This window comes from Stegodyphus dumicola, chromosome X1, assembly GCF_044657685.1.
Source record: "Stegodyphus dumicola isolate Sdum_Otavi_A_Nest chromosome X1, ASM4465768v1".
Lineage (NCBI taxonomy): Eukaryota > Metazoa > Arthropoda > Arachnida > Araneae > Eresidae > Stegodyphus > Stegodyphus dumicola.
In genome coordinates, this window is record NC_140780.1 from 81,125,846 (window position 1) to 81,153,168 (window position 27,323).

General features: G+C 31.0%; 1 protein-coding gene across 2 annotated transcripts in view; it reads right to left on the minus strand.

Moving 5' to 3' along the window:
* Nucleotides 1-24,318, minus strand: part of LOC118181801 (gamma-aminobutyric acid receptor subunit beta-like) — a 534,459-nt gene extending 510,141 nt beyond the window's left edge. For both annotated transcript variants that reach the window (XM_085808441.1, XM_085808440.1), the window contains exon 1: nt 24,024-24,318. In XM_085808441.1, coding sequence (XP_085664567.1) covers nt 24,024-24,130 — 107 coding nt within the window. In that variant the 5' untranslated portion in view covers nt 24,131-24,318. The remainder of the gene's footprint in view (nt 1-24,023) is intronic.
* Nucleotides 24,319-27,323: the final 3,005 nt, after the last annotated feature.

The following is a 27,323-nucleotide window of genomic DNA, read 5'->3' on the forward strand; positions in this document are numbered from 1 at the left end:
CATAAAAGGAAAATTTAGAGATAAATTGAAATCAACACAATTATGAGGAATTTATTAACAACGTGATAATATTAAGAAATTGTAAAATCATTCTTTCAACTTAAAATAACTTTGATGATGCTTTCAATGATCCATTTCATAAATATAGTTCTTCTATGAGGTGGTACCATAAATGAGTTTGACGAGAGAGTTATGTTTTATGATAGCGTAAAATATCTCAGTTAAATAAAACGCTAACCGATTCCTTTTCAGAATTCTACAGACGTTAGATAAAGATGAAGTAATAATTTCAAGCTTAACCTAAATCTTAGTTTTAACTATGAAGAAAACGTAAAAAGAGAAATTCGTATCACAAGGAGAGATCTTAAGACTTCTAGTAAAATATTTTCTACTCTAAACTATACCGGAAAGTTTTTTTTTATTTGTTACATTGAAAAATAATGCCCTAACTAATTGTTTAAAAATAAAGTTACCTCTATGTTTTAAAGTAAAATTTGATAAGTATTTTTGTACAGTTCTAATAAATGTCATTGCGAGTGATAATGAATAATGTCTGACTCCAGATCTATAGTCCTTTATTAGTTAACAAGAGCGGCAGCCTAATTTAGCAACAGTTTACGTTATAAGGAAAAATGCGATCTCTTCCATCGTATTCTAATGAATGGCCCACCAGCGGCCGAGCGGTAAAGTCGCTGAACACTGGTAGTTCGGTCCGAGGTTCGAATCCCGCGAACGGGCTGGCTGCATGGGCGTTTTCGTGGTTTTCCCCATGTGTAACGTGTATACGAGCCAGTTTCCCTTAGAAAGTCCTCCACGAAGGCATCCCTCCTCTTAGGCAGATAGCCCTCGAGGCTTTGCCATAATCACACACACACACGTATTCTAATGAATGGCATAAACAAAGTAGCATCATCAGATGGTAAATTTTAAGATAACGTTAAATTCCCGGGATAGACTATTTTGATTTATAATGATATTAAACCTCGAACTCTTTCGGCTCTGGATCATTAGTCTGCTCTTTCCTAAGGAGCTAAAGTAGATAATTGCTGAAATAAGTTAATTTCCATATAACAATGAGATTAGGATACATTATTACTTTTAGATTTCATTAATACTTACAGAATGAATGAATTGTTTGGATGAGCTTCACAACATGAAATAATTTAACATGTATCTTTAAAATGATAAGCTATTATGTTTAATCAATTAATGAAACATGAAAGAACATGATACCGTAGCTGAAAACAATGCTTTATTTACTATGGAAAACACTTTAGGTTTGTAGAGACATTAGGCATTTTTGGAAGCAGGCAAGATGAAAAATTAGCAACGCCTCCGCCGGGAAACGAACCACGAACCTCTGGAATACGCTCTCAACGTGCAGACCACGTGCACCACGTGCACCACGAACGTGCACCACGAAGGCGGGAGAAATACCTTATATACTCCCCCTTTTAAAGGGCGATTTGGATTTTTAGGGGATCCAGTCGCCAAATCCTGGGTGTGGAGAGCCATCATCCAACACTCTCTTATTTCGGGCGCCACTGTAGATACATTAGGTATTTTTGGAAGAAGCAAGATGAAAAATTACAAACGCCTTTGCCGGGAATCGAACCACGGACCTCTGGAACACGCTCCCAGCGTGCGACCACCACACCACGAAGGCATGCCAAGAAGGTGGGAGAAATACCTTATAGGTTTATCTGCCTCAAGTGCTGAACTTTTTTTAAAAAACAGCCTAGCATTTGCTTTACATATAAAGGGAACTTCATAAACCTGATGCAGAGAGCTCTTTCAATGGGGTCCGAATCTAAAAGAAAATACCTTCGTCTAGTTGTCTTACCTGTTCGACCACAAATGGACGACGACATTACGATACGCCATTAGAATGTTAGCTGTACAGAACATACACTTTTAAAATAGTGTTCAGTTGGTGCGGAAATTTACTAATTGTCAGGCCCAAAAACGATCACTGATGCTAAATCATCAGTGTTTACATAAGTACAGTGTAACTAACAAAAATTACATTCTTAGACTACAAATAATAAAGTTACAGATTGTAACTACTAAGTGCTTATATAAAGTCATAGATCAATTGCTCAGAAAGAGAATAAAAATGTTTTACGTAGCAACTGTATTTACAATGTATTAATGAATTCTGTAGTGGTACGATTACAAAAGTTTTATAAAAGCCATATTTTATTAATCTCATACTAGTATTAACTTTATTAGTTAATTTGATAGGGGTTGATCCATTTCATACTGGAACTGTTTTAAAAGAAAACAACTGTGCATTTTCCTTTGTCAAGGCGTTCTTTACCGCTTTACCAATTTTGTTGTGCATTTATAAGATAATTAACTAAATAAATATGAAACGGAATTGATATACATCATTCATGTAAAAACCTTATTCCAAATATATAATAACAAAGAGATAATGATGCAAAAAATTCTATTTACCTTGTAATAAATGCAAACCACATATATGTACTCTTTCTTACAGGATTTCTGCAGTAGGAATAACAGCTTATATTACTTTAAACATATATTTGTAGATTACATCAACAAAAGCGAAACAAAATAGGTATTAGGATTATTATATATTCTGAATCATCCGTAATGGCAATATGAAAATAAATATATTTTAAAAAATCTTATTAAATTAAATGCAATTTATACAGTTTCGAAAGGCACAGTTGCATTAAAATAAATTTAAGCATTAACTATACAAATATACTGCAGTTTCATTTGAGTTACTCTTATATAAAACGTTATAATAGTCAACATGTTGTAACATGTAATTGAAACCTGTTGTGCAGCATAAATTATAACAGAAAGCGAAATTAAAGCAATAGCACAAAAATTGTGTAAGGAAAACTAGAAAATTTGAGAGAGTAATGTCACAGTTGCATGGTAGGATGTCTTAGCCTGAGCAAACTATGGCCCGCCACTAATTTTTGTGCGACATCCGAACAATAATCAAATTTCTTACAATAGTTTACGTTTTCTGGCCTTTGATGTCTCTTTAAGAGAAATAAATTAGAACTTTCAATAAATTTTTAATCTGCCAGCTTTCAGAATAACCCTCGGGGAAAAGCGTTAAGAGCGTTGAATACAAGTATTTCGAACTAGGTTCAAAACCCGACGAACTGACTAGCTGCATAATAGTTTACATATATGTTTACATATTTAAAGTGAACCCTTAAAATTTCCTCCAAGAAGGCACTGTTTCCTTTAGGCAACCTAACTTTAAACTAACTTAAATTTGTCAGCTTGTGAACTATTTTACAATTTCTAGCTTTCCTAGAGAATTCCTATAGAATTTCTTACATCGTAGATCGTCCTTCATTAGCAACATTTGGCGTTTTTCGAAAAACTGAAAGCGAAATTGCACTATTAATTATTATTAAAAATAGTTCGTGATCTATTTTTAATAATAATTAATAGTGCATCGAGAGAGCTATAATTTGAGATTACAGGTCTGCAGTATGATACTGATTTTTAAGAACTGAAGTGATAAAAATTTACAATATTAATTCAAATACATTAAAGAAATTTAAGGATGATGTTCGAGAAAGACTGAATATTTTTAGATCAACGTGCATATGTGAAAACCATTTTCTCTTAGGAATCTCAGTAAAATAATTTTACGATTAAAATTCGCTGATGATCGTTTATAAGCCAATTTATAAGCAAAGCCAATCAGAATAGAAAAAGTAGTCCTGCAGATAGTAGAAATTTAATGTATAATTCGCACATTACATAGAAGATCCATAAATTATGGAGTATGATAAGGGCAAATCAATGTCTTGTTTACCATTGTTACTATACTAGAATGGAAGGGAAAAGAAGTGTCAGATTGGTGTTCGCTAGTACTAATGCTAGAATGCCCTTTTCGAAGTCATTTATTTACTTAATTATAATCACACTTTTTATGTAAGTCTATTTCATTATGAGTCAGAATATGCATCACATTAGATAAGTTGCTCAAAAACTGTTTGGTCAAATGTTACTCCTGAATCAGGGAAATTCGGGGTATCAGTGTAAAATACAACATTTAATTCCTAAATTCATAGATCTGGTGGATTTCCTCCAATTTTATTAAAATACACTGAAGTAAAAACATGTTCCATAAAAAGTTGAGATGATAATGTGCTATCTGTTTTAAAATGCAAATTGCAAGTTGTAAATTCAACTATATCTTACGTTTCTGCTTACTGTACAGTATATGCATATGTATTATATGTGAATACACTAGTTTTGAAACCCAAACTTTCCGGAATAAATATACTTCTAGAAATGCATTTAGATTTCTGAACTTGTAAGGTTTATTTTAACCAGTCTGTTTTTTCTGTTGTTGAATTTTTCTCGCACTTCTGTTGCTTTGTCTACTCTACCAGAATATGTATATATATCAAATAAATCTGAAGAGAGAAACTAAAGTTAGAAAACAGGATTGGAATTTTCAGTCTACCATAGTAAAACTGTTGTATTATTGTCTCCCATAGTACTGTTGCTAAGAAACAGAGTTTGCCTGAAATTACGTTACATATAGCAGATTAGAAGGGGGAAGTTATTAGAATATAAACTTAAATTTTGATTTGTCAACAATTTGGCTTAATGTGTCTGTCCAGCCGCAAGAAGGGGAATTTTTATTTATTTATCTTTCTTATTTTGTAGTTTCTGTAATTTTGATCCCTCGAGCAACATAAATATTTAGTTGTTTTATATTATCATAATTATTGATTATTCTGAGGCTGAGCGTTAAAGACGGGATGATAACTCGTTCGGGTGTTTTGTTTAGATTAACTCAAACTGTGTTGAAACTTATAAACTTCGTTTAAAGAAATAATTCGTCTATTATGTGGTTTCTGCATATAATACTGAGTAAACCATTCGAATGGATCAACATTATTATGATCGAGAAAAATAAAATGTGATGAGTAATAAAGTAAATGAAATAATAAAGTAAAGGAAAATAAAATGTAATAATAAAGGAAAATAAAATGTAATAATAAAGGAAAATAAAATGTAATAATAAAGGAAAATAAAATGTAATAATAAAGTAAAGGAAAATAAAATGTAATAAACATCATTTCTAGAAGTATCTGAGAAATTTGCTTAATAACTGGAGTTGTATTATGAATTTTGAACTGGAGGAGAAGAATAAATTTCAGCAGCATTTTTGTTTTTAAAAATCGTTCTTAGGGAGCAACTGCTTAAAAGTAATATGTGAATTATTTTTCTTTACATTTGATCAAAAGTCATTTCATTTATGCTGCAGAATGCAGAATTTCTTCATTTTGCGTTTAGAAGTTTTTTTTATAAATTTTTGTTATGAAATTTCATTTCTGGAAATATAGAATATATTAAACATGCTTTTACTTCATGTAATTTTCTTCTGTTACACAATCACTTAGAAACACGCAATCGGGCCCCGAGCATTATATTTCCCCATTTTCTGTTGCTTAAATATCTCTCATAATTTAATCTTTGAAAATGTCTCAATTTCCGGCTGCAAAGGAAATCTAATACAGTATGCAAATATGTTTAGATTAGGGACTCATATGCATCTATTGGTGATATTATTGATGAATTCCTTCCCTCAGAAGAAATGAAATAAGAAAATGAAGTCGTTATTTTCATCCTTCTTATTCTTATTTAAGTATATTTTTATATTACGTTATAGAAATAAGTATATGTATATAATGCATTTACATTCAGTCATTTTATAACATCGTAATGCAAATAACAACTAAGCAAGAAAGTAATTAATCAGATTAATCGTATTTATTGTAAAAGGAATATTACAGCATATTAAATGAGTAGTAAATTCGTATATGATAAATGAAGTACAAATTTCAACTCTAAGTTAATATATAATCCAAATTAAAATACATTTTAACAAGTTGTAAGTCCTTAACATTGTCATCATACTCGAAAGTTAAACTTTGATCCAGTCCGCAATCTTTGTTTCTGTTTTGTCAAGAATGATGGTTACATACAAATGCAGTACTGTGAGAATGAACTTTTATTTCAAAATAGATTAAAATTTCATAGTAAATTGCTAAACTGGGCTCGATACTTTAATTAAACAACTATAAGGTGTTTAAAATTTATAAGATAATTTATAATGAAAACTACGATAGGTTTAATTAAACAGCTGTAAGGCATATAAAGGACTGTAAGGAACTTTAATTTTAATTAATGCCATACACTTTTACAGTTATTATAGGGACGTTTTCTCAGTGTTTGATGAACGCTGTAAAAAATAAAGAAATGAACCTGATTTAATCAAAGAATATTTATAAAAAACATTGCCCAAAATTTATCATGTTTTTAACTATCATTAAATTTAACTGATTGTAAAATTACACTTATATTTTGATACGCTACAAGAACACTAAAGAATTTTTCTTTTTTGCCCTTCCTGTCATAAAAGAGAAGTTATTTTGTTAATTTTAGCGAAATTTTGTTAAACCGTATATGGAAGTCTATGTGTTCGCTTTAAAAAAATAGCATCAATAAATCTACCACAAGCTTAAAAAATGATGTAGAGTGGTTGTAGAGTTTTAAACTAAAAGACTGTATGAATGTCAGAACATGTTATTACAAGGGCCGAAATTCGGTGATAAATTATTTAATCATTATCATATGTATTCTAATGCAAAGAATATTATCTTCCCTATTCAAATAAAAAAATTCACGGCTCGTCGTCTCACATTCTTGCTTTTGGTTTGCATGTTCTTTCAGACGTAAATAAAAACATTTTTAATAAAATATTTTGTTATAAGATACAAAAAGAATAATTGTAGTTGTGAAAATTTCTGGAAGCTGCACAGTAAAGAATTATTTAACTTCCAGTGTTGAAGTCAATATGAAATGCCCGCCTAAATTTGAAACTCCAATACTACTGAAAGCTTTCATCTGAACCCAAAAGAATCTCAAAGCATGTTTATTAGTTTCCGACTACATTAAAAACACGGGGAAGTCGGTTACTGAAGAAACTCGAATCGTAAATCTCTAGTACATAAAACTAGAGTTGCTCTAAGTAAGCACAAATGCATAAAGTAAAAATAAGAAAAATATTCCGCCTCGAAAAATAATCATCAGCCAAGACCAATGAAGAAAAACATTTTAACGAGTAACAGCGAAAGTAGAATTCTGTGATATTAATTTAAAATGTGGTCATCTACAGAAAAACACCTTGCTAGAAGGTTTTTTTGTTGTTGTTTCGTAAGAATTTCAGTAGAAGGAGAAACATTTTGGAACTTTTCTAAATGAAACTATACAGCATACTGGACGCTGCTCTATTTGCCCTCTAGAACACACGGATTTTAGATGCCAACTCGTCGGAAGGTGTTAGGTATGTCACAATGATATTAACTCTGTTGAGTTTACAATAAATGGTATAGAAACCATTTGATGAAAACAGAACGTGAAGATTTACAAAATATTAAAGCACACGCGTCTCCTAGAGGAATCAAGGAAAGAGAAAACTGCAGCAGCGAGCGTGAAGTGAACATAGTTATTTTCAGATGTTCAAGTTAGTGCGTATTCTTATGTGAGAGGATATATGGTCAGAACATATAGGCGATTGGTAAAAAAATAAACAAATTGAAAATACACTCATCACTACTGAACTATACACATATTTGGGCATGGGTAACAGCGCTGAACATATCATAGTATTTTGCCGCTTTACTGCTATTGCTGAGACAATTTTACGTTACAGACGTGTTTGAAGCAGGCTGCATACGCCTTGGCATGACTGAGTAGGCAGCAGTACGGTCTGATATGAGTGAAACAATTTAGTGAGCAGTTCTGTTGCTATTAGTATTAGCACTTCATTCTGTGAAGCTGGTTTTTAAGAAAATACTCTGATGCCTATGAGGAGTCAAATACGTAACAGTCAGCTCTTCCTTCTGTATCGCATACACAAAGACTTGTGTCTCTACACCGAAAGCGGTGGAATTAAACGTGGGATGGATCATGTCTAGAGAAGTATAGTTTCATTCATAAGGAGCTGCTTTGCAGCTCTGTTGCCCCTGTTGGAAAGAATGTTAACGCCCGTGGTGGTTGCGACCCACTATCTATTGCCAATTTTATGCATATAATCCTGAATGGCCCTCTTAAGATATAATGTCAGAAGGAGACTTAAGATTTTTTCATCATTGATGTTGTTTACTTCTTGTTTGTCAGCTTTGCAACTAGTTCATTTCCAGTGATTCTCCTTTGGGCATAGAACAGAATAATTAGGAAAAAGAATTCGCGACATTAGGCTGCGAATGGAATCATTTATTTTGTCGTAGAATCACCATTCATTTTCTTTAATTCGTCTCAATATGCATGCACTTAAAATATGATGTAAAGTTTAAAAATACTTCATTCATTTTCTTCTACTGAAAGGTTTCGTTTTCTATTTTATATTGCTGTAATAAAGTACTTCATTTGTGCAACCTGCAACTGGAAATCGAGCCAAAACTGTAACTGTAAATCGGGCCATATTCTAAATTTATGTTGTAAAAACTAATGTTTAACTTTTAAATCTAAACTTATGTTTCTAAAAAAATATGTTGTACGAATTGCCTAAAGACTTATCTTAAAACAAAGTTCTCTGTTTAATTAAACTCTGACCTTTTTCTAACGAAAACGTTTGAACAGTATTAAAGCAAAAGTTTGAAAGCAAATTCACACATTAAATCGAGAAATAAACTGTTATTTTTGGATAGTTTAAACAGCAAATATATTTTTACTTTTTTAAAATTATAAATGAATGTTTCGAGAATACATTACGAAACAACTAAAAGAATATTGTTTCCCATTATTATTCAGAATATATTTAAAAAAGCATATATTATTAAGTGAAGGATGTATAGAGTAGGAGAACCCATGAAGAATACATTTGGGTGCTGTGAAAGTATTTTAGATGTTATTCATACATTTAACAAATTCTGTATATTCAAGCAACATCTACAGTTTAACCTTCCCATTGCGCTTCTAATTACCTGAAATTACTTTATACAACATTGCATATACCATCCAAATGTTCTGCCAAGTGTTCATGTCTGCTGCTATGCTATTGGTAAGTTCTTTTAATTACCAACCACGAAAACTGCATGTTTGCCATTCCTCAGTGATGACGTCATTCTACTTAGGTTATAATTTTTGAAGTAACTTTTAAGTTAAATCTGTGCTTATCGTAGCCTACTGAGAGATTTAAAAGAAAGATACACAATTATTAGATACTTTATGTAATTTTTAACAATGTAATCCATTTTTTCGTAATGAACAAATTCAGCGTATTCATGATATATTAAAAGGATACCTTTTATAAGAAACTTTATCTTTATTTCAATATAGCAATTCTTTTGTAATGTCCCAAATTTCCTATCCCCTACAGAGCAATTATTTGCGCGCAGACTAATAATGTTATTTAGGCTTGCCTTTTTTCATCTAAAGTGCCTTCATTTTATTTGTTGTCTCTGCATCTCGAGTACTTTCGAAAACGACAAACAGTTTCGTAAATACTTCTATTTACAGTTTGAGTTTCAAATTCATATGTAAATCAAATATTTACTTCAATAATATATGCAGCATTTCACAATTCATTCTGCCATATGTTAGAGAAAATTCAGAAAACATTTTTGAGAAATGACATTTTTTATTTCTGTAGACACTGGGAGACAGTACGAAAAAAAGCATTACAAATAGGTTTTATGGAAAACTATGAGATTTCTAAGCAACGGTGGCTATTTAAAAGAAAATTTTATTTAAGTCCTTACTTTTGCTATTGTTACCTAACAGATATTAAGAAGTTTTCATTGTGAAGAATTTACCGTGAAATTTAGGCAGGAAAATACTAATTCCTAGTTCAATTGCGAAAGAGGTTTTGTAAATCCTTTTTCAATAGTGGTAAGCTTCCTCATAAAATATTAACTTCGTCCCAGTTTCATTTATTAAAAGGCATGGCTTTTTAACGAAAATATAAGGTAAATTCCTTCAACAGAAGGAAATATTTTTCGAATCTTTTAATATCTCAGCAGAATTCTGATGTTTGTCTTTTGCTATTCTTAGATACTTTTCCAATTTCATTTCATGTGAAATTCTATAATTTAACTCTTTTAATATTATATGGCAAACAGCCTTGTAATAAATACACAGATTTTTTTCCAAGTTTTCTTAGAAATGTTGCGCAAGTTTTAATTGCGAACATCCAGAAATAGTTAAGCGGATTTTCTTAGTAATAATTTCAGGCATTCATTAACCATATCAAGATCTGTGTCAATATGATATGTTAAACATGTATTTCTACGTACGCCTAATAAAATATATTTACGTATATTTTATTTGATATTATGAAATCATTTAATTTTATTTGTCATTCTAGACATGTGTTTGCATCACTAACTTGGTACACATAACACGCTGCTCGTACTAAACAAAACTTTACATGAATGCATTTTTATAATTTTAAATTTTTTAATGTTATTTGCTCAGCCTTTTTTTTCTTTTGATAACTTATATGTTTTATTTACGCGTGATTTATACATTACGAATATTATAAAGTTAATAAAACATACTACATTATAACTGAACCAAATAAATTTATACCATTTCTAGTATATTTTAAGGGATGTATTAACGCTCTTTACTCCATAAACTTTCTAACATATATCTACAGTAAAAAACAAATTTACTGCGATTTAATTTCTATTATCACTTTGTTGTTTTCATCTTCTTAACTTAGAAGATTTACTAGCATCAATTATGCCATAATTTTTGTCTACTAGTAAAACAAAATTCACATTTTGCGCATGCATTTGCGAATTATCTTTCCATTTTTCCTCACAAAATTTTAAGTAAACAATGCGAACAAATGACTACGTTGTTAAGTACCTGCAAAATTAAGCCTTGCTTGAGAGCTAATTGAATAGCAGCAAACGTTATAATTAAGTAAGGTACTGAAGAAATTGAGCACTTTGCTGTGGTGAATAAATATTCTGCTAGGTGAGTATTAAATTTTCAGCATTTCTCAGTTTCTAGAAATAGTTTTATTCATGTTTCTAGGAACTGAAAAAATTATTTAAATTCAAAACTCAAAATTACTGCTTAGAGATTTCTTTAAAGACAGCTTGCTTAAACTCACGAAATCAAAACGAATTGCTTCTAATGTAAGTTATACAAGAATTTAGAGATTGTACGGTTTAGAGTTTATGAAGCAATTTTATTACTATTTTTGCCTTTAATGTCACTTCTACTTTCTTTGGCTCCCACCATGATGCAAATGAGTTATATATGAGCTAATAAAATAATTTATTTTATATATTCTATGTTTGGTGCTTCTTCGCTGGAAGATTAAGACAAGCGATAAGTCGCTAAAGGAGTATTTTCTATTTCAGGTCAAATTTCCTGAAAACAATAGAAGTATTTCTGTCAGAATACAGATTCAGATAAGCAGTTCTACCAAATGCTGTACCAGACGTTAACAACCTAGCGACTTTCCATTAATATCTGGATGCCTGACGACTTGTCCCCATGAAGGAGAGTCCGAACGTAAGTAATGATTGCTATGTCGGTTTAAGGACCCACTACATTAGATACCCTTCTCTTCCATATAAAGGATAGCGAGAAAGAAAAGCCTTGGCATCCTTGATTTTGTAAATGGTTCAACTGCGGTACTGAAATCATCATATATTTTCCCGCAAGAACAGTTCTTGCTTTGATATTGCATGATAAAAATAAATATCATTTTCGTGCAGAATTTGTCGTACCCTGTGATAAGCCACGTGCGCTGCTGATATCTCTTGCACTGCTTTGTTGGTGAACTAGCACGTGAATTCAAATATTATTTGCTTTTACACATGCAATTGGATCCATTGGTTCTCCTAAACAAGAACGGTCTAGACTATTTCCTATTTTCTTAGCTCTTCAAACTGCTTTAGTGATGGTCTGTGATCAGAAATGAAGATCTATTGGAAGTCGAATGGCATAATGCTGCGTGACGTGCGCGATATTGTATTCACCATATAAAGGCAATCACGATACAAAGGCGCATTCTCCCAATACTGCTCGTGAAACCAAATTAGCCACTTTTACCTAAAATACGTAGTGTCTCTCTGTCACGAGAACCCTTCTATCTGGTATGTCGGACTGGTGGAAATCATTATAGTAATAATCCTTATATATTTCAAGTAGTGGTGAGTCAGGGGAAATGTTTTATCATACTATTTTTTGGAGAATTTTATCCGCAAAGAAGACCAAATGATATATTAATGAGGATTTTACTTATGGCTGACATCATAAAGGATATATCGCCCTTAAGTCATTAAATGCATAAAGATGGCATATTTTAAATGCCTTTTAGACAGTATTAGGCAAAATGATTTAAGCCCCGTCCATACTTTAATTGACAGGTGTAATCATTTTAGAGAAAACGTGTTCTTGTGGTAGATAGGTAGTAGATCTACAGGCCTGATGTCAGTATATTCGATTTCCTTGGTTTTTGTTTAAGTACAATGTCACAATCTGCACGCCATATTTTCACACGTTCGTTTTTTGATTTGAGATGTTGCATTTTCATATTTTAAAAAAAGCAAAATCCCTCGAAACAATTTCGACGAAAATTAGGCTGACACATAAAGAAAGCTCTGCACATCGGTTTTGGACACTTTACATTGAACAAATCATTGTGCATTTTTCACAGCTCAATATGCATTTTATTCTAAATCAATGATACTGTACAATTTAGACTTATATTTCTATATCTCTGATAGATGCTGGGTTAGGATTCCTAAGTTCTAAATTTTGCCTGTGGGATGCTGCAACTGGTGTCATCTTGTAATGCATAACATTCTGATATAGCTAGACATTATAACGTAGCTAGTTCTGTTCGCCACATATTTAGAGAAAAATAGAATTTCTTATTTATTCAGTATATGGATTTATACTATCACAACGTAATTACTGCCTATTAAAATACGCGATTGTAAATAAATATCTAGATGTAGAATAGTATACGTAATATCTAGGTGAAGAATAGTAAAATTAATAAAATACTATATGTTCCGACAATTGTGTCTAAAAAAATATTGCAAAATTTCCTCAGGTAATTAAGAACCATGTTTCTAATAAATTAAGGAAGAGAGAGTTTCATTTATAATGCCATTAGTTAAAATAAAAATACTGATGGGCAATCTTCTTGTTTGCAAATATTCAATGTAATAGTAATATAACAGATTGGGATGTCGAAATTGAAATGCATTAGAAATTACGTCAGGTAATCTCAAGAGTTGCAGTTTCGTACTTATATTGCTATAGGCAGTGAGTTAGATTTGAACGGAAAAATATTTGAAGCAAATTAATACGAATTTTGGTTTTCTATGCGATTAATGAGGTTGCATGTGAACATAAGTAAACCATTTCCATTCCTTTTACCTTATATTTAGGAATATGTGTCCTTACAATGTATAAATTTTAAACTATTGTATAATGCAAAATATCACTCTGTTTTTCAGACAGAAAACTAAGCATTTTCTTAAGATATTTTTGTTCTGTTTATAGCTGTTAAAAATAGCTTCTAAAGACCATTTAAGATTTTTTATGCTAACATAAATCAATTTTAATCAATTAGGAGCTGAAAATTGGTGTTAGAAAAATAATGTAATAAACGTTCTACTTGAAAGAATAATAATCAGTTCATTTCAAAAATAGATCTGGTTATTTTTTCCTTTATTTTTAATTCATAAGCCCTTCTCCGGGGGAGAGAATAAAACATGATAGTTCTCTCAGTGGTTAAATTTCTTTTAGAGGAAAGACAACGTTCCAGACTTTTGCTCAGAAAAATTAATAATTTCGTTTTTCCCACACATTTAACACGAGGCTGAAACTTCTTGGCATCATATGTGGTCTTAAATAATTGAACTAACTCAGTGGAAGCGAATTTCATTATCATTATATCTTAGTACTTTTTTCGGGATGGAACATTCGGATCCCCATATTTCGCGAATCTTCAACAGATAAGAAATTCTTAAATATTACCTTTTGTCATCAATCTTATGTTTCGAATTCTAAACTGAAAAACTGAATTAAAATCAGTTGTTCTTAAATTGTTTAGGTTAGTTATATCTGAATCAGCAGAATCACCGTGTGACAGCCCTGAGTGCAACATTTCTTCAGTAAGGCACCAAGTGAAATCTACAGAAATTTTCAAGTAATCGATGGGTTGCGCGTGATCCAGAAATTCTGAGCAGTATGAAGAATTCTGGATTACTTCAAATAGGTCTTGGATGTTTGTAGCAACTCATGTATAAGTGTTGCGTCTCAACTCTTCTGCCAGTTTAACTCAACCACATGGCTAAACTCGTCTATCAGTTTAGGTATTTATTCATGGTTGTTGAATTTTGTGATCATAATAATAGTAAAAATTGAAACTGTTACTCCAATATATTTGACAAATTATGTTGAGAAAAGGAATCTCAGGCTTATGTAGTTTAATAACATATACTTAATTCTCTAAATTTCTTTTGTGCTTTTTTACTAACTATAGGTTTAGTTTTAAAATATACTGCATTCTTATTTTTTTCCTATTATTACGATGTTTTAAATTTACTTCAAGTAAAACATTTTAAAATGAGATAAAATTTTTCATTCCTTCTTCTTATTATTATTTGAAGAATTCAAGGATCTTCCAGGAAGCGGATTTGAGGAAATGTGGGATTCGTTTTTTTAAGTTACAACTATGCGTTTTTCGGTTGTTTGTAAACATTTGACACAAGTAATGGTCAGGAGATCATAATGACATGAAAGTAGATTATTTAAAAATTAATCCAAAATACAGCAGCACTGCATAGTGTACGGGGCACAACCTCATTACAAATTAAACAAAAAAATTACAAATTAGAACAATAGAAAATGAAGTGTCATGATATATGCCTAATTAAACAGTAGAACTGATTTGATGGTATATGACGTAAATGGAGATTCTCACCATTATTTTCGCCAAAGCGTTTTGCAGAAAATGTATTTCTTATAGATAGCTTATTCAAAAATTTACTTATCATGGGCATATTCAGACGTATTACAGAAGAATGCATGCGTCCCTGCTGACACCTGATACAGAAGTTACTGACACTATCATGGAATCCACTTCACTTTAAAGTGCATAAAGAAATTATCTTCCTGCGCTAATATCTACGAAAAACTCCCAAAGAACTTTTAAATATAAGCTTCACAAGAAGAAAATGTTCTAGTGTAATTCAATATCAGGAAGTGTACTGCTATATAACAGTTCAAAAATAAAGAACTACGACTACTATTAGGAACGTCTATGGGAGTTTTTTGTATTTCTAGTTTCTTTTTATTTATTTAGCGCTCATACATTAAGTCAGTTTTTCGATACAAGCTGTCTGAGGTTTACACAGCTGGATTTTAGATTTTATGGAGCTGTCAGTATGCTAGTGTAGCATATTAATAGGACTGGTGGCAAAACCTGTGCAGAAAAATGCTGACTTGATTAGGAATGGGCAATGCCTTTTGAACACTATTTGCTGTTTAAGGAGACTAGACTGAGTCAGATCTGCTGGCAACGAACCATGTTTCATTAACCGCCAAAGCTTAACATGAGATTACCAGGCCTTAAACCATTCCGCAAATGAAAGAGCTCTTGTTTTGAAAGCATTGTTTTATGAGAAAGACGTTTCTCAGTGGTTACCCAAGCTACTCGACGTCTGAAAAGAAACAGTATCATATTAGGAGTAGTAAATCTTCCGAAACGTTGGTAGGGGATATTCAGAAAAAGATATCTTACACCGAAGTGAAAAGAACTATCAGAAATAAAATAAACCTCGTGGTTTTTTCTCTGCCCTTTTTCCAGTACTTAACACGTACTGGACATCTCAGAATTTATTGTCGTTTTGATTACTCTGATGTTTCGAAATCGATTAAACTACTGCATACATAACGTTACCTTAGAAATTGAATTGTGAGTGTCACAGAAGTGTACCGTTGTACTTTTTCCGTTGCAAAATACAAATCTATTTCAAATATAAATTTACTGTCTTAAAAGTAAATCACATTTAATGGGTCAAAGCCCCTTAATATTGCCTGGGAGCTCTAATTTCAGCATACAGGAAGTTACATTTAATGATATATTGCAGGTAATGCTAAAATTATATAAGCATATAGTTTATGCTGGATGAGATTTTTATTTACAACAGTATAAAAACATGAAGCAACAAAAAGGGAGACTAACATGCTAAAAACAGCAAAACTAACATGCTAAAACTGTAGATGTTTTCTATTAAATACGTCATATATTGGCATTTGGACTTTTGAGTGAAAGTACCTGTAAAACCAGTTTTTCTGTACATTTATAAATGCCGCACAGAAAGCAATTACGCTGTAGTGCTAAGGTGTGTAACATCAATTCTGATTTTCCGTTAATTTAACATAATAACTTTCTTTCCTTTACGGATCTTCACAAATTTTCTATTTTGAGAACATATTTTCCCAATCCTGAGAAAACGTTTAGTAAATTTATGCTGTTGTAAAAATCATGGTGTTGAATTTCAGTTATCCAAAGTGCCATGCGTTGATTTTTTTTGTCCTCCTTTTGCCAGACGCATTTATTTGCGGATGTTAAAAACAATGATGCCACCTAGCTCGCACAAAGACATACCTTAATTCTAGGCCTTTTAGAAAGTACATTTTGATACATTACAAATGAAGAGAAGGGAATATTTATTCATTCTTAATATCTTAAATGGAAGTTTTTGTTTCCTCCCCCTGGCAACATAGTCGCTATGAACAGTGATTCTATTCACAAATTTACCTCAGAAACGCAGTTTAAATTTGAAAAGCAAAGGTCTTGAAAATTTCTTATTACAAAAATTAAAATTCGATCAGAAAAATAAAAATACTTGTTTTATGGAATACACATTCCAAACAGCTACGCAATTTGCTACAAAAACGAACGCGATTCGTTTTGAAAAATATGTTAGATCAACCTAAAAAAATGAGTAATCTTTCTAAGAAAACCTACCTATTTAACTGCAGATACCAAAACATATAATGAAACACCTGGAGTTCAGCAGTTATTAGCATTTGTTACTAATTTGGGGGAAAGTTTGTACGTTATGCTAGGAAAAAAAAGCATTTTTTTCATCTTTTAATTAAGGACATTAAGCGTATATTCAGTAAAACAGTAGTTTTAGATTTTTAGCATGAATTTAAATTTATTATTTCGAACAAGAATGATCACCCCTTCCCATTTCCTTCGTCATTCCAGATTGCAAACATCTAGAAAAAACTAATTTTTGGCCTTGATAAAAAATAATACTTCATTCTCCTCTAAATGTTAGATTAAATATATTATTTTTCTTATTTAGATCCCATAAAGTTATCATGCATTACTTTCAACAAAATTAAAAACTTATATTTTAAAATAATGCAACATTTTTTATTTGTTCTTCAGTTAACTTATGAAGCAGTTGGACTTATCTAAACGCATTATTACTGCTCAGGTAATTTTTAATCAGAGATAAACTATATGTATTTCCCTGTACAAGTCGCGAGCAATAAATTGCTTCCTAGAAGTTCATGTCAAAAAAATAAGTAATATAAATTCAAAGCTACGAATATGGTTGGATAAGAGACCTGCGAAACTAATATAGGTATTTATAAAAAGAAATTCACTTTGATTGCAAGTAAATGTTTACCTAAATTGCTGACATACCAAATGCAGAAGCCAATCTATTTCTCCTGCTTTATTGCTGTTATGACAAACGTTGCAGTTATTAGTATAATGTGAAAAATCAGTCTTCTAACGTACACATTATTAAATATATTTTGCCACTAAATTACATTTAAATCAAAACATGTTATCTGACAGATCTGAAGCAAAGAATCTTGATGTTAAATTTTTAAGTTTTGAAAGGTTACGAAACATAGGGAAAATTATTTTCACATTTAATACAGAGTACTCGGAATTTGTAAAGTGCTGACTTCTCATAACTGCTAATCACTCTTAACCTTCTGCCACGTAACTTTTTTTAAAGTTAAGAGCTTCCTGGTCAAAAAGGTTTAAATGAATACACGTATTGGTATCGATGGAACAACTTAATTTATTGCAAAAGAGAATAATTTATTTACAATCAAAAAACTTTAACAGCTTCGAAGTAGTTCTGTTTAAAATAATAGAACCAGTCTATTATCTGAGCACCATCACATAGTAATCTTAATTAAATTGTAAATGAAATAAAAGCATTACACATTAACTTGATTCTACATTATTTCTTATTTTTATTCCTTTCTCCTAGAAGCTGATCTAAGTCTGCTCACATAGACTCAACAAGTCCCGCCTTTGTCAAACTATTGAAAAAAGAAGCTGTATCTGAACATTGAGTTTAACGTAGCTAAACAAAAACAAACAAAATAAAGTATTTCCCGTTTCTTTTCCATCCGTCTTCCTTTAGTTAACAACTCATATATTCTCGCGCTTTCTTCTCTTGAACAGGTTCAGAGAAATGGGACTATGACAGAACAGAAAACGAAAAGCATTTACCGGTTAGGGAAACTTAAAATAGTTTACCTACTTAAATGCACTTGATGAGTGACCAGAATATTCGTTTTTCATAATAATTCCAAAAGTAATTAAACAGAAACATTATTTTGATACCCTCAAAACGACCCATGTAACCTCTTCTTAAGTCACAAGAGTTAGACTAATGGATGGATTCAGAATAGAGATAAATGCTGAGGTTAATTTTAATATCTTCAAAATATCTTTCCCATGACATAAATTTAAAACGTAAGGTACAATATTTACATGCGCCTTTCGAAGATCGTAGTTTCTTTCTAATATTTTGAAGCTGTATACATTGCTTGAGATACAAATTTGTCTTTATAGAGCATAATTTTCATTAGTATTGGTTGAGACCAAACTATTGTGGAAACAAATTTAGGTAATTGTTCAAAGTAACCCTTTCTCTCTGAAAATTTTGATACAAAGCTTTATACTGTTTAGAAAATCCTAAAAATAATTTAAATCAATAATACATACAAAAGGTTGAAGAAAATAAGAGAAAAAGCAAGACCATGGACAATAATTTTCTTTTGCTAGAAGCATATCCTATCTTATTGCAAGGTTCCAATTTATTTTCGTTTTTCTTTCGTGAGTGGGGACGGGAGAAAGTAGTAAAACTGAAATCTCAGGTCAAGCGAACATGATCGCATAAAAAAAATCAGGCCACAGCTGTTTATCGCAGTCACGGTCGTGGTCTTGAATAAATAAGTAATATACACCTCTACGTAACTGTGCGTAGTGTATAATTAAAAGGAATTGATCTTAAGCAATGCATTTAATTAACCTGTTATTTGTAAGATTCAGACTTTGTAACATGACAACACAGAAATGTATGTTTTTGGCATTTTCCAAAATTAAAATCGTATACTATTTTTAAAATACTTTATTTTATTAGAAATTGAAGAGCTATATTTAAAATGCGATATTGTATTATAAAATGTAATGCAAATCCACATTCCAGAAGTTATTAATAATAATTAATAAACAAAATTAGCAACAGCAAAAAAGGTGAAAGGATAAAAATTTGATAAAAATGAAAAACCCTTTGTTTGATTTGTATGTATCTAAAACATCATGTTTTTGTTCTAGAACAAAAAACATGTTTAATTCATGGATAAAAATGTAAAGGTTTTAGAATAATTAGTTTCATTCTTAAAATTGCTCAAAATATCATTTAAAATATAATTTATTTTATAAAATATTTAAATTCCTTTTTAGTATAATTTAGAAATAAAATTTCTTTACCGCATTACTTAAATTATATAATGATACATAAATTTGAATCCTCGAAAAATTAGGCGCGATTTTAATGATAGGTATCACTTTTAATAAAGACATAAATACGGATGTTTCGTTTGCTCAATTGACTATATCATTCAAAATGTCAGCGAAAGTCCCAGAAAATCAGAAGAATCCTACCCCTATATCGCTTGAAATATATTTTCATCCACGCATAAGATATTTTGCTATCGATTTAAACTGGGAGAATTGCAAATAGCGAAATTGCGTGATTTGGTTGAGTTGATACTATGGAGAATTTTCCGTAAACCCTGTCATGATCGTTTCAGTAAATGTAATATATTATCTTTCATCTTCCGAAAGCAATTTGTTCACTTCGATTCGCAATATGAAGTTTCAGTACACGAGAAATTACAATCTCTGAAAAGCTATACAAGTTTGTTTTTAAGATTCCAGCAGGTAAACTAATGCTTAACTTCTCTTAACGTTGAAATTTATTAATGTATGACTTTAACAATAAAAGCATAATTTTCATTTTTTTACATGCGTTTCAAATAGATTGTTGTAGCATTTCTTTTGGATCCGAAGGAGATTTTGAAACCTTCAGTAAAAGAATAAAAATAAAAATACACTTTGATGTATTATAAATTATAATATTACAGTAACAGAATTATACAAATTATGTAAGATTATTAAAATAATCGTCTGAGTGTTAGTTTATTTTACTATATATCCAGTTTAATGTTTCTAATTTCAAAATATTTAAAATGATAATAAGTTATTTTAGTATTACTGCTTTGAAAAAAAATTACAAAACCTTTGCATTATAAATAATTAACACCAAATTTAAATAAATGTCAGCGAATTTTACGAGCACTTCGATTGCAACTCTTTTTAACTGCACCTGCAGTTTACGTGTAATTTGTAAAAAATATGCTTAAAATATCGCATCATAAAATTCTATATTTTAAAAGCAAAAATTGCCTGTGCCATTATATTATTTGCGAACCAAATAGTTGTAAAGTGTAACCAAATACGCACGAGATCTCATTCTGACTTAAACGCTCGCGAGGGTGCATAAATTTTAACTCATGAATCCCAAAGAGCAAGACAATATGTTATGTGTTTTATATTTTATTGCAAAACCAAAATAACAAAGTTAAATGCAAAACTTAAAGACGGGGAGAATAAATTTACATCTGATGTATAAAGCCAATGCAAAATTTACCTTGTGATTCCATCATATAAAAAAAGTCTTAATAAATTGCGGAAGAGAGAATGGTTATTTTGGGAGAAACGTTAAAACGAGCAATAATATTTCTATCAAACTACATTTAAGTCAAAACATTTCGCTTAATTGCATTGCACATACTTACCCCAATCAAATTTTAGATTTCGGAAACTCCGCATTCATTTATTTACGAGTTATGTAAATTATAAAAATGCCTTCAAGAAATAGCTTAAATAGTTTCAGTCAAGCAACATTTCTTACAAATGTTTCGTAATGTGAAAAATGAAACAAATAAGCTTTCTCACCTTATTTTCTATTAAAGAATTTTAGCTCCTTTTTGCACATTTCAGGAATTTGCGTTTCTGAGATATATTTGTATTTAAACATTGATAATTTAGTTGCAAAAGTTGTTATGAGAAGTTTATCTTACAATTTAATGAAATGGAAATTATAATAAGCGATAAGTATGCATAATTTCTGAACTAATTACAATTTCCTTTACATGCATATATATATATATATACAGTTCTATAACAAACAAAGAAGAATAATTAAAATACGCAACCAAGGATACAACGGCAGTAAAACGGTTGGACTATATATGAATGTAATACATAGTACATTTTTGTCCTACTTTATATACAACATATTTAAACATTGAACAAAATCTGAAACTGATATTTCACTTCAGTGAAGATATATTCAAAATGAAAATAAAATTCATATAATTTTTTTAATAAAACTTTTCTTCTACGGATTAAAAATTACAAGAGACATCAAACATGTAAAAAGGCTTCTTTAGAATAAGTTATCATAATTGAAGATAAATATTTATTTGCAATTATCGTAGAAAATTACATGAAAGAAGAAACCAATAGGTTTTCCGGAAGACTGCAACTAAACTGTGTGAAAAGATTTGGAAAACCTCTTGTATAATGCAAATTGTTTTTTTTTCCTACAGCTTATCACACCGTTAAATTAATGTTATTCAGTCAAATATATTACTTTGACATAAACATGTGCTTTTCACATATCTAACATGTACATGCATTTGTAAGAATTTGAGGCAAATGTTACCATTGACATTTGACCTTAAAGTTCAAATAGAGAAGAGGTTTTAGAAAACTATATTTTCTCTTTTGCTTTAATACTAAACTAATTTCTATATTACAATTCTTTCTTTCACACTTATTCAGTGTCATTTCTACTTAAAAATTCAGAAATGTAACTGTTTAAGATATAAAACTTCAGAATATTTGCGAACCTCTGAATGAATTTTTCTGTAACCTGTGTATGTTTTATGGGTGGTTAGAACTAAATTTCGTGTGTCTGCAAGCTATGCTATTTCCACTGCACTCCATGGAATAATTTCAGCCTTCCACGCATACCAGTGTAAAAGGAAGAGTAACCTTAAATACGTGTGTAAACATTTAAACAAAACCTCGGCAGAAAATGCTATAGCTTCATGAGCATAAGGCATACGCATAACTTCAAATTCAATAATACCTTCAGTGATCATGTTTATAACTTCTTGAACATGGAATCATTCATGTGATATGCATATGAAACAGGAGCATGGATTAATGAATACATCATAACTAATTACCGGATACAATTATTACCTCTTACGCGATTTATTATTATTATTATTCCTTTCTAATGATAATTAGCATTGGCTTCTTACTAAATTTACCGATCACGTAAATTCCTTTTTCCCTCAAAGTTTGATGATTTCCTGGAAAAGCAGTCAGTCGGGTTTTCACTTTAATTTCATTGCACGAAGTGACTAACGTATCATTCAAATGTAACACTATTCTTTAAAAATTAATTTGTACTTTTACGCAAAACGAAATAAATATTCTACCTAAACATGCTTTGAACAAATGAATTTTTCTATTAAGCCTTTAATAGGTAATTGAACAACAAGCTTTTACCGAAAACGGAAGTCCAGTTGAATAACAAAGCAATTTTTAATCATTAATTAAATACATTTCGTTGATGGTTTAACACAGAAAACATTTTCATTCAACTGTACTAAAAATTAATTATTTTGCTCATTTAATGAATGCAGTAATAAATAATGTCAAACATATTTTAAAAGTATACATTTTTTAAATCTTCGGCTTAATAAATTTCGTCATCAAAACACTTCGTCATCTCTATATCTGTTACTAAGTATGCATCTATGAAAACATAGATTTTACTTATTCAGATAACCTTTAATTTAAAACAGAGTTGTTATGATAAATAACATAACAGCAAATGCAGAACTGCTTAAAATGAGAGATTGCGGTCATAAATTTTGAGTTCATTTTATCTTAGCAAAAATTTAAAATGTTTCTTAATTTTTGAAAATTAAATACATGCTTAGGTTTCCATAATGCATCAAGAAGAAATTATCTAGATTATTTTATCAATAAGTAGTTTGTATATTGACAGCTCCTGGACATGAAATTTAAATTGAAAGAGTTATTACTATCACGGCTGTATAGTTATAGAGAAATAAATGATTAATCTATAACGCAACTGCAAATCGAAGCATTTGCCAATGCATTCTAAGCAAAATATTTGCGAAATCGAACAGTATAACTTAAAATATTTTCATGGAATGAAGCGCTGAAAATTTACGCATGATCAAGCAAACTTAAATGACAGAAAATCTGTCAATCGAGATTTGCAAACAAGTGACTTTAGCAAAGGTCAAATAATTTACTTTTATGTAACATTCTGTATAAATAATATGCAATCCACTTAATAATACTTAAAATATAAACATTGTTCATTAATAGATGTAATCATGGAATGTCAGATACATTTGCTTAAGTTTTTCAGACTTTTTTTAAACATAAATTATTTTGCGCTGGGCAAATGATAGCACGCCGACATATGTCAGGAATGTTCTCAATAGAGATTTTTGATTGAATATTCTCTAATAAATTTTTAGCACAAAGTTTGAAAGTCGAAACTTACCCTGAGGGGCTAGCTGAGGCCGCTGGTCCCGAATCTACCGTCAAAAGGACGGGCACGAGACACAGCCAAACTCTAAACATCGCCGAAGCGATTTCGTCCACCCACATCACCTTTTACCTCCTACCGCATGCTCCTACTGTCGATCGCGTCCCTCGCGCACAGACGGTTGGCTTACTGAACCCGAAGAGACCGCCGATCGGTTCGACTCTATGCCAACTTCTTTCCAACACTTCCCGCTGAGTGAGCTTCCAGCATGCGACTGAACCCGCAGTGAGGGCTGGGGTGACCGAGTGCTACGGGGATTCAACCAACACTGAAAAGGAGGGTTGCCGTACCCTTGGTAACATGTGAAGACAACACATTCGAAAAGCGCCAACTGTGTCGCCAAAAGAACTTTATTTTGTTAGGGGGAGAGGAACCGCCATGTTTTAACATTAGCTGGGTAGGAAAGATCATTACGTTGTCATATTTGGTAACCTTAAGTAAAGCAAAAAAAAGTCTCTGCTATGCACTGCTTATGAGGTGCCGTATAAGCGGTAGTTACACAGAGGAGTCGTAACTGGACACACCTCGTTATTTACAATTAGGAAAGCAATATGTTTCTCTCGCTTTGACAGCCCAATTAGAGAAAATATCAAGCATGTATTTAAATGCAGCCTTAAAGGGCAAATAATTATTTCACAAGCAAGTTTTATTTAAAGGGTATTTTTCGGCATGAAGGCTCATTTTACAGAAACTATGCAAATGAAGCTAAAACACGAGCTTTTGATAAAATGAAACGAATGCAAACTTTGATGAATATTATGCAATGTTTACAATGAGAAAGTGGTAATTATGAACGTTTCAAGGAATATCCTTTGTAATAATTTATCGATGTGGCAGTAAAGTATCAACTTAAAATAATTTAATATCCGCACTCCTCTTTATTTTACGAAATAAAGGAAAGACAGAAAATAACAATGTAAATAAAGCAAAAGTTAGTCTGAATCCTTCCACGTATGCTAATTGATAATTAGTTTTAAAAAAATAAACTAATGTATGTTAGAATAACACAGAATTATAAAACGTAAATTTAATTTAAAACAAAAATTTTCCGCAAATGAGTAGTTCTCTGAAACGTCGGCACCACTAGAAATTATTTCTTAATGTCTTAGCACTGAAGACGAAGATGTTAACCATGAGACAGCAAGCGTAAGAATTTATTTCTACTCTTAAATTTCCTTCTTCATTTACTTTGCGTCTTTTAAGGACATGGCATTTAAATCGTTCTTTTGTTTGGGCTCAGTAACCATTTTCATGGATTGATAGATGAACACAAAATGCATCATAGTTTTTTTATCATCATCATCACCATCATTACTCGCTTTTTGTCTGGTAGAATATATCCACTTTCATCTATGAGACAGCTAATATTAGTAAAATATATTACTATGGATGGTAGTCTAATTTTTCTCTAAAATAATTATATAGCTTTAAATGTTATTAAAAATCTGATTTAATAATACTCGATGCGTTACAAAACTATTTGTGGCCCACCAGCGGCCAAGCGGTAACGTTGTTGAACACTGGTAGTTCGGTTCGAGGTTCGAATCCCGTGAACGGGCTGGCTGCATGGGTTTTTTCGTGGTTTTCCCCATATGTAACGTATATACGAGCCAATTACCCTTAAAACGTCCTCCACGAAGGCATCCCTCCCTTAAGGCAGATAGCCCTCGAGTGCTTTGCCGTAATCTAATAAACCAAACCGAAATGAAAACTATTTGTTCCATTTCATGCTCATATAATTTAATGTTGTTTGTAAATCGTATGCCATAAAACTGTCAATATAATACATTTATTCTTGCATATTTCGGACGTAATTCTCAATCTCTCACTACTCTAGGTTTCAGGATTCAGTTGGTGACTTGCACTTTTACTTAGTTAATTTACATGACTGTTGTTGAGTAAAATTATGTCAAGTAAGTCGGAAAAATGATTTTTCAATTCATGCGACTTTGAAATTGTTGCTTTCTTTTTCAAGCCGACAAAAAAAATTCGATGGATAATGGCTGGTGTAAAAGAATTTCTTGAAAACAAGTACAGGAGCTTTGCGATTCAAATTGAGTGGTTCAAAATAACGATAATGATGCAGCGATAATAGTTTTCATAAAAATTATGGCTTACAAAATTATCTAACTAAAGCTTCTAAATATATAATAGTGACATTATGTTTCTGAATATCAGGTATTTTATGATTTAGATCTTTACTGCCAATACTCTGTCCGTTTCCCTACCAGAATGCAAATTATTTATTTAGTATTTAAGAGGAGATTTTCGGAGTGTAAGAAAGAGCGTGTTTCTGCCTCTCGAGCCCACGTTACTAGGTTTCACTAGCTCAAATACGATTTAATTCTATGGCTTTGCAGTATAGTTGCCGACATTTAAATTTTTATTTAGGTGAGAAGTTTGAGCTAACTAAGCGTGAGGTCAATTGTGTAGCCTTAAGTTACTGGACTTAGTTTTAAATCTTGATATTGACTGTTACATTAAGTTACATCGCCACAAGTGGTTGGCTGATCTGTCAAGCATGAGACATGTATTTACGTTCTCGTTCTGATTTAATAAAAAAAATTTTTTTAAATCATCTATTTTTTAAGACTTTGTAGTTCATTTCAGAGGTTAAAAATAACTAAAAATAGAATTATTATTATCAATCATTTGCCGGAATCTTAGGACTTAAGGTGTTTACTTTTAAAATACATTTTAACGTTTTTCCGTTGCATTTCTTAGCAGCCATTTTAGAAATCATTGGAAAAAAACTATGTAAAGGATACACAATAGCGTTTTGTCAAGAGAAAGCGGTCACAGAATTAAGGAAGAAAGAAGGGTTTTTTTTTCCTAGGAATACTGATAATCAAAGGAGCAATCTCACACGTGAAAGTTTTGCTAAAAAAGTAGTATTGACACCACTGAAATAATTAAGAAAAAATTTTATTCATTTCACTGAATAAATGAAAAGCCATTTATTCAGTGAAATGCTTGTTTAATTAAATGGTGCATTTAAAAGCCATTTTAAAGGCAAACTTTGTTTTGGAAAAAATACAACATATAATACATAATTCAGTCGTGAAAGAAAAAATTATTTTATTTAAATATTGCAATACTGAATTTTGATAAGTCAAAATTTTCGAGAATTCGAATAAAATGTTTTGCACAGATGAAATTTATTAAAAATTAATGTTATTACATTTTATTAACTTTTCTGTACATGTCGATTTTTTTTATTTCAAAATATTCTAGAAGTCAAACATTTTCGAATTA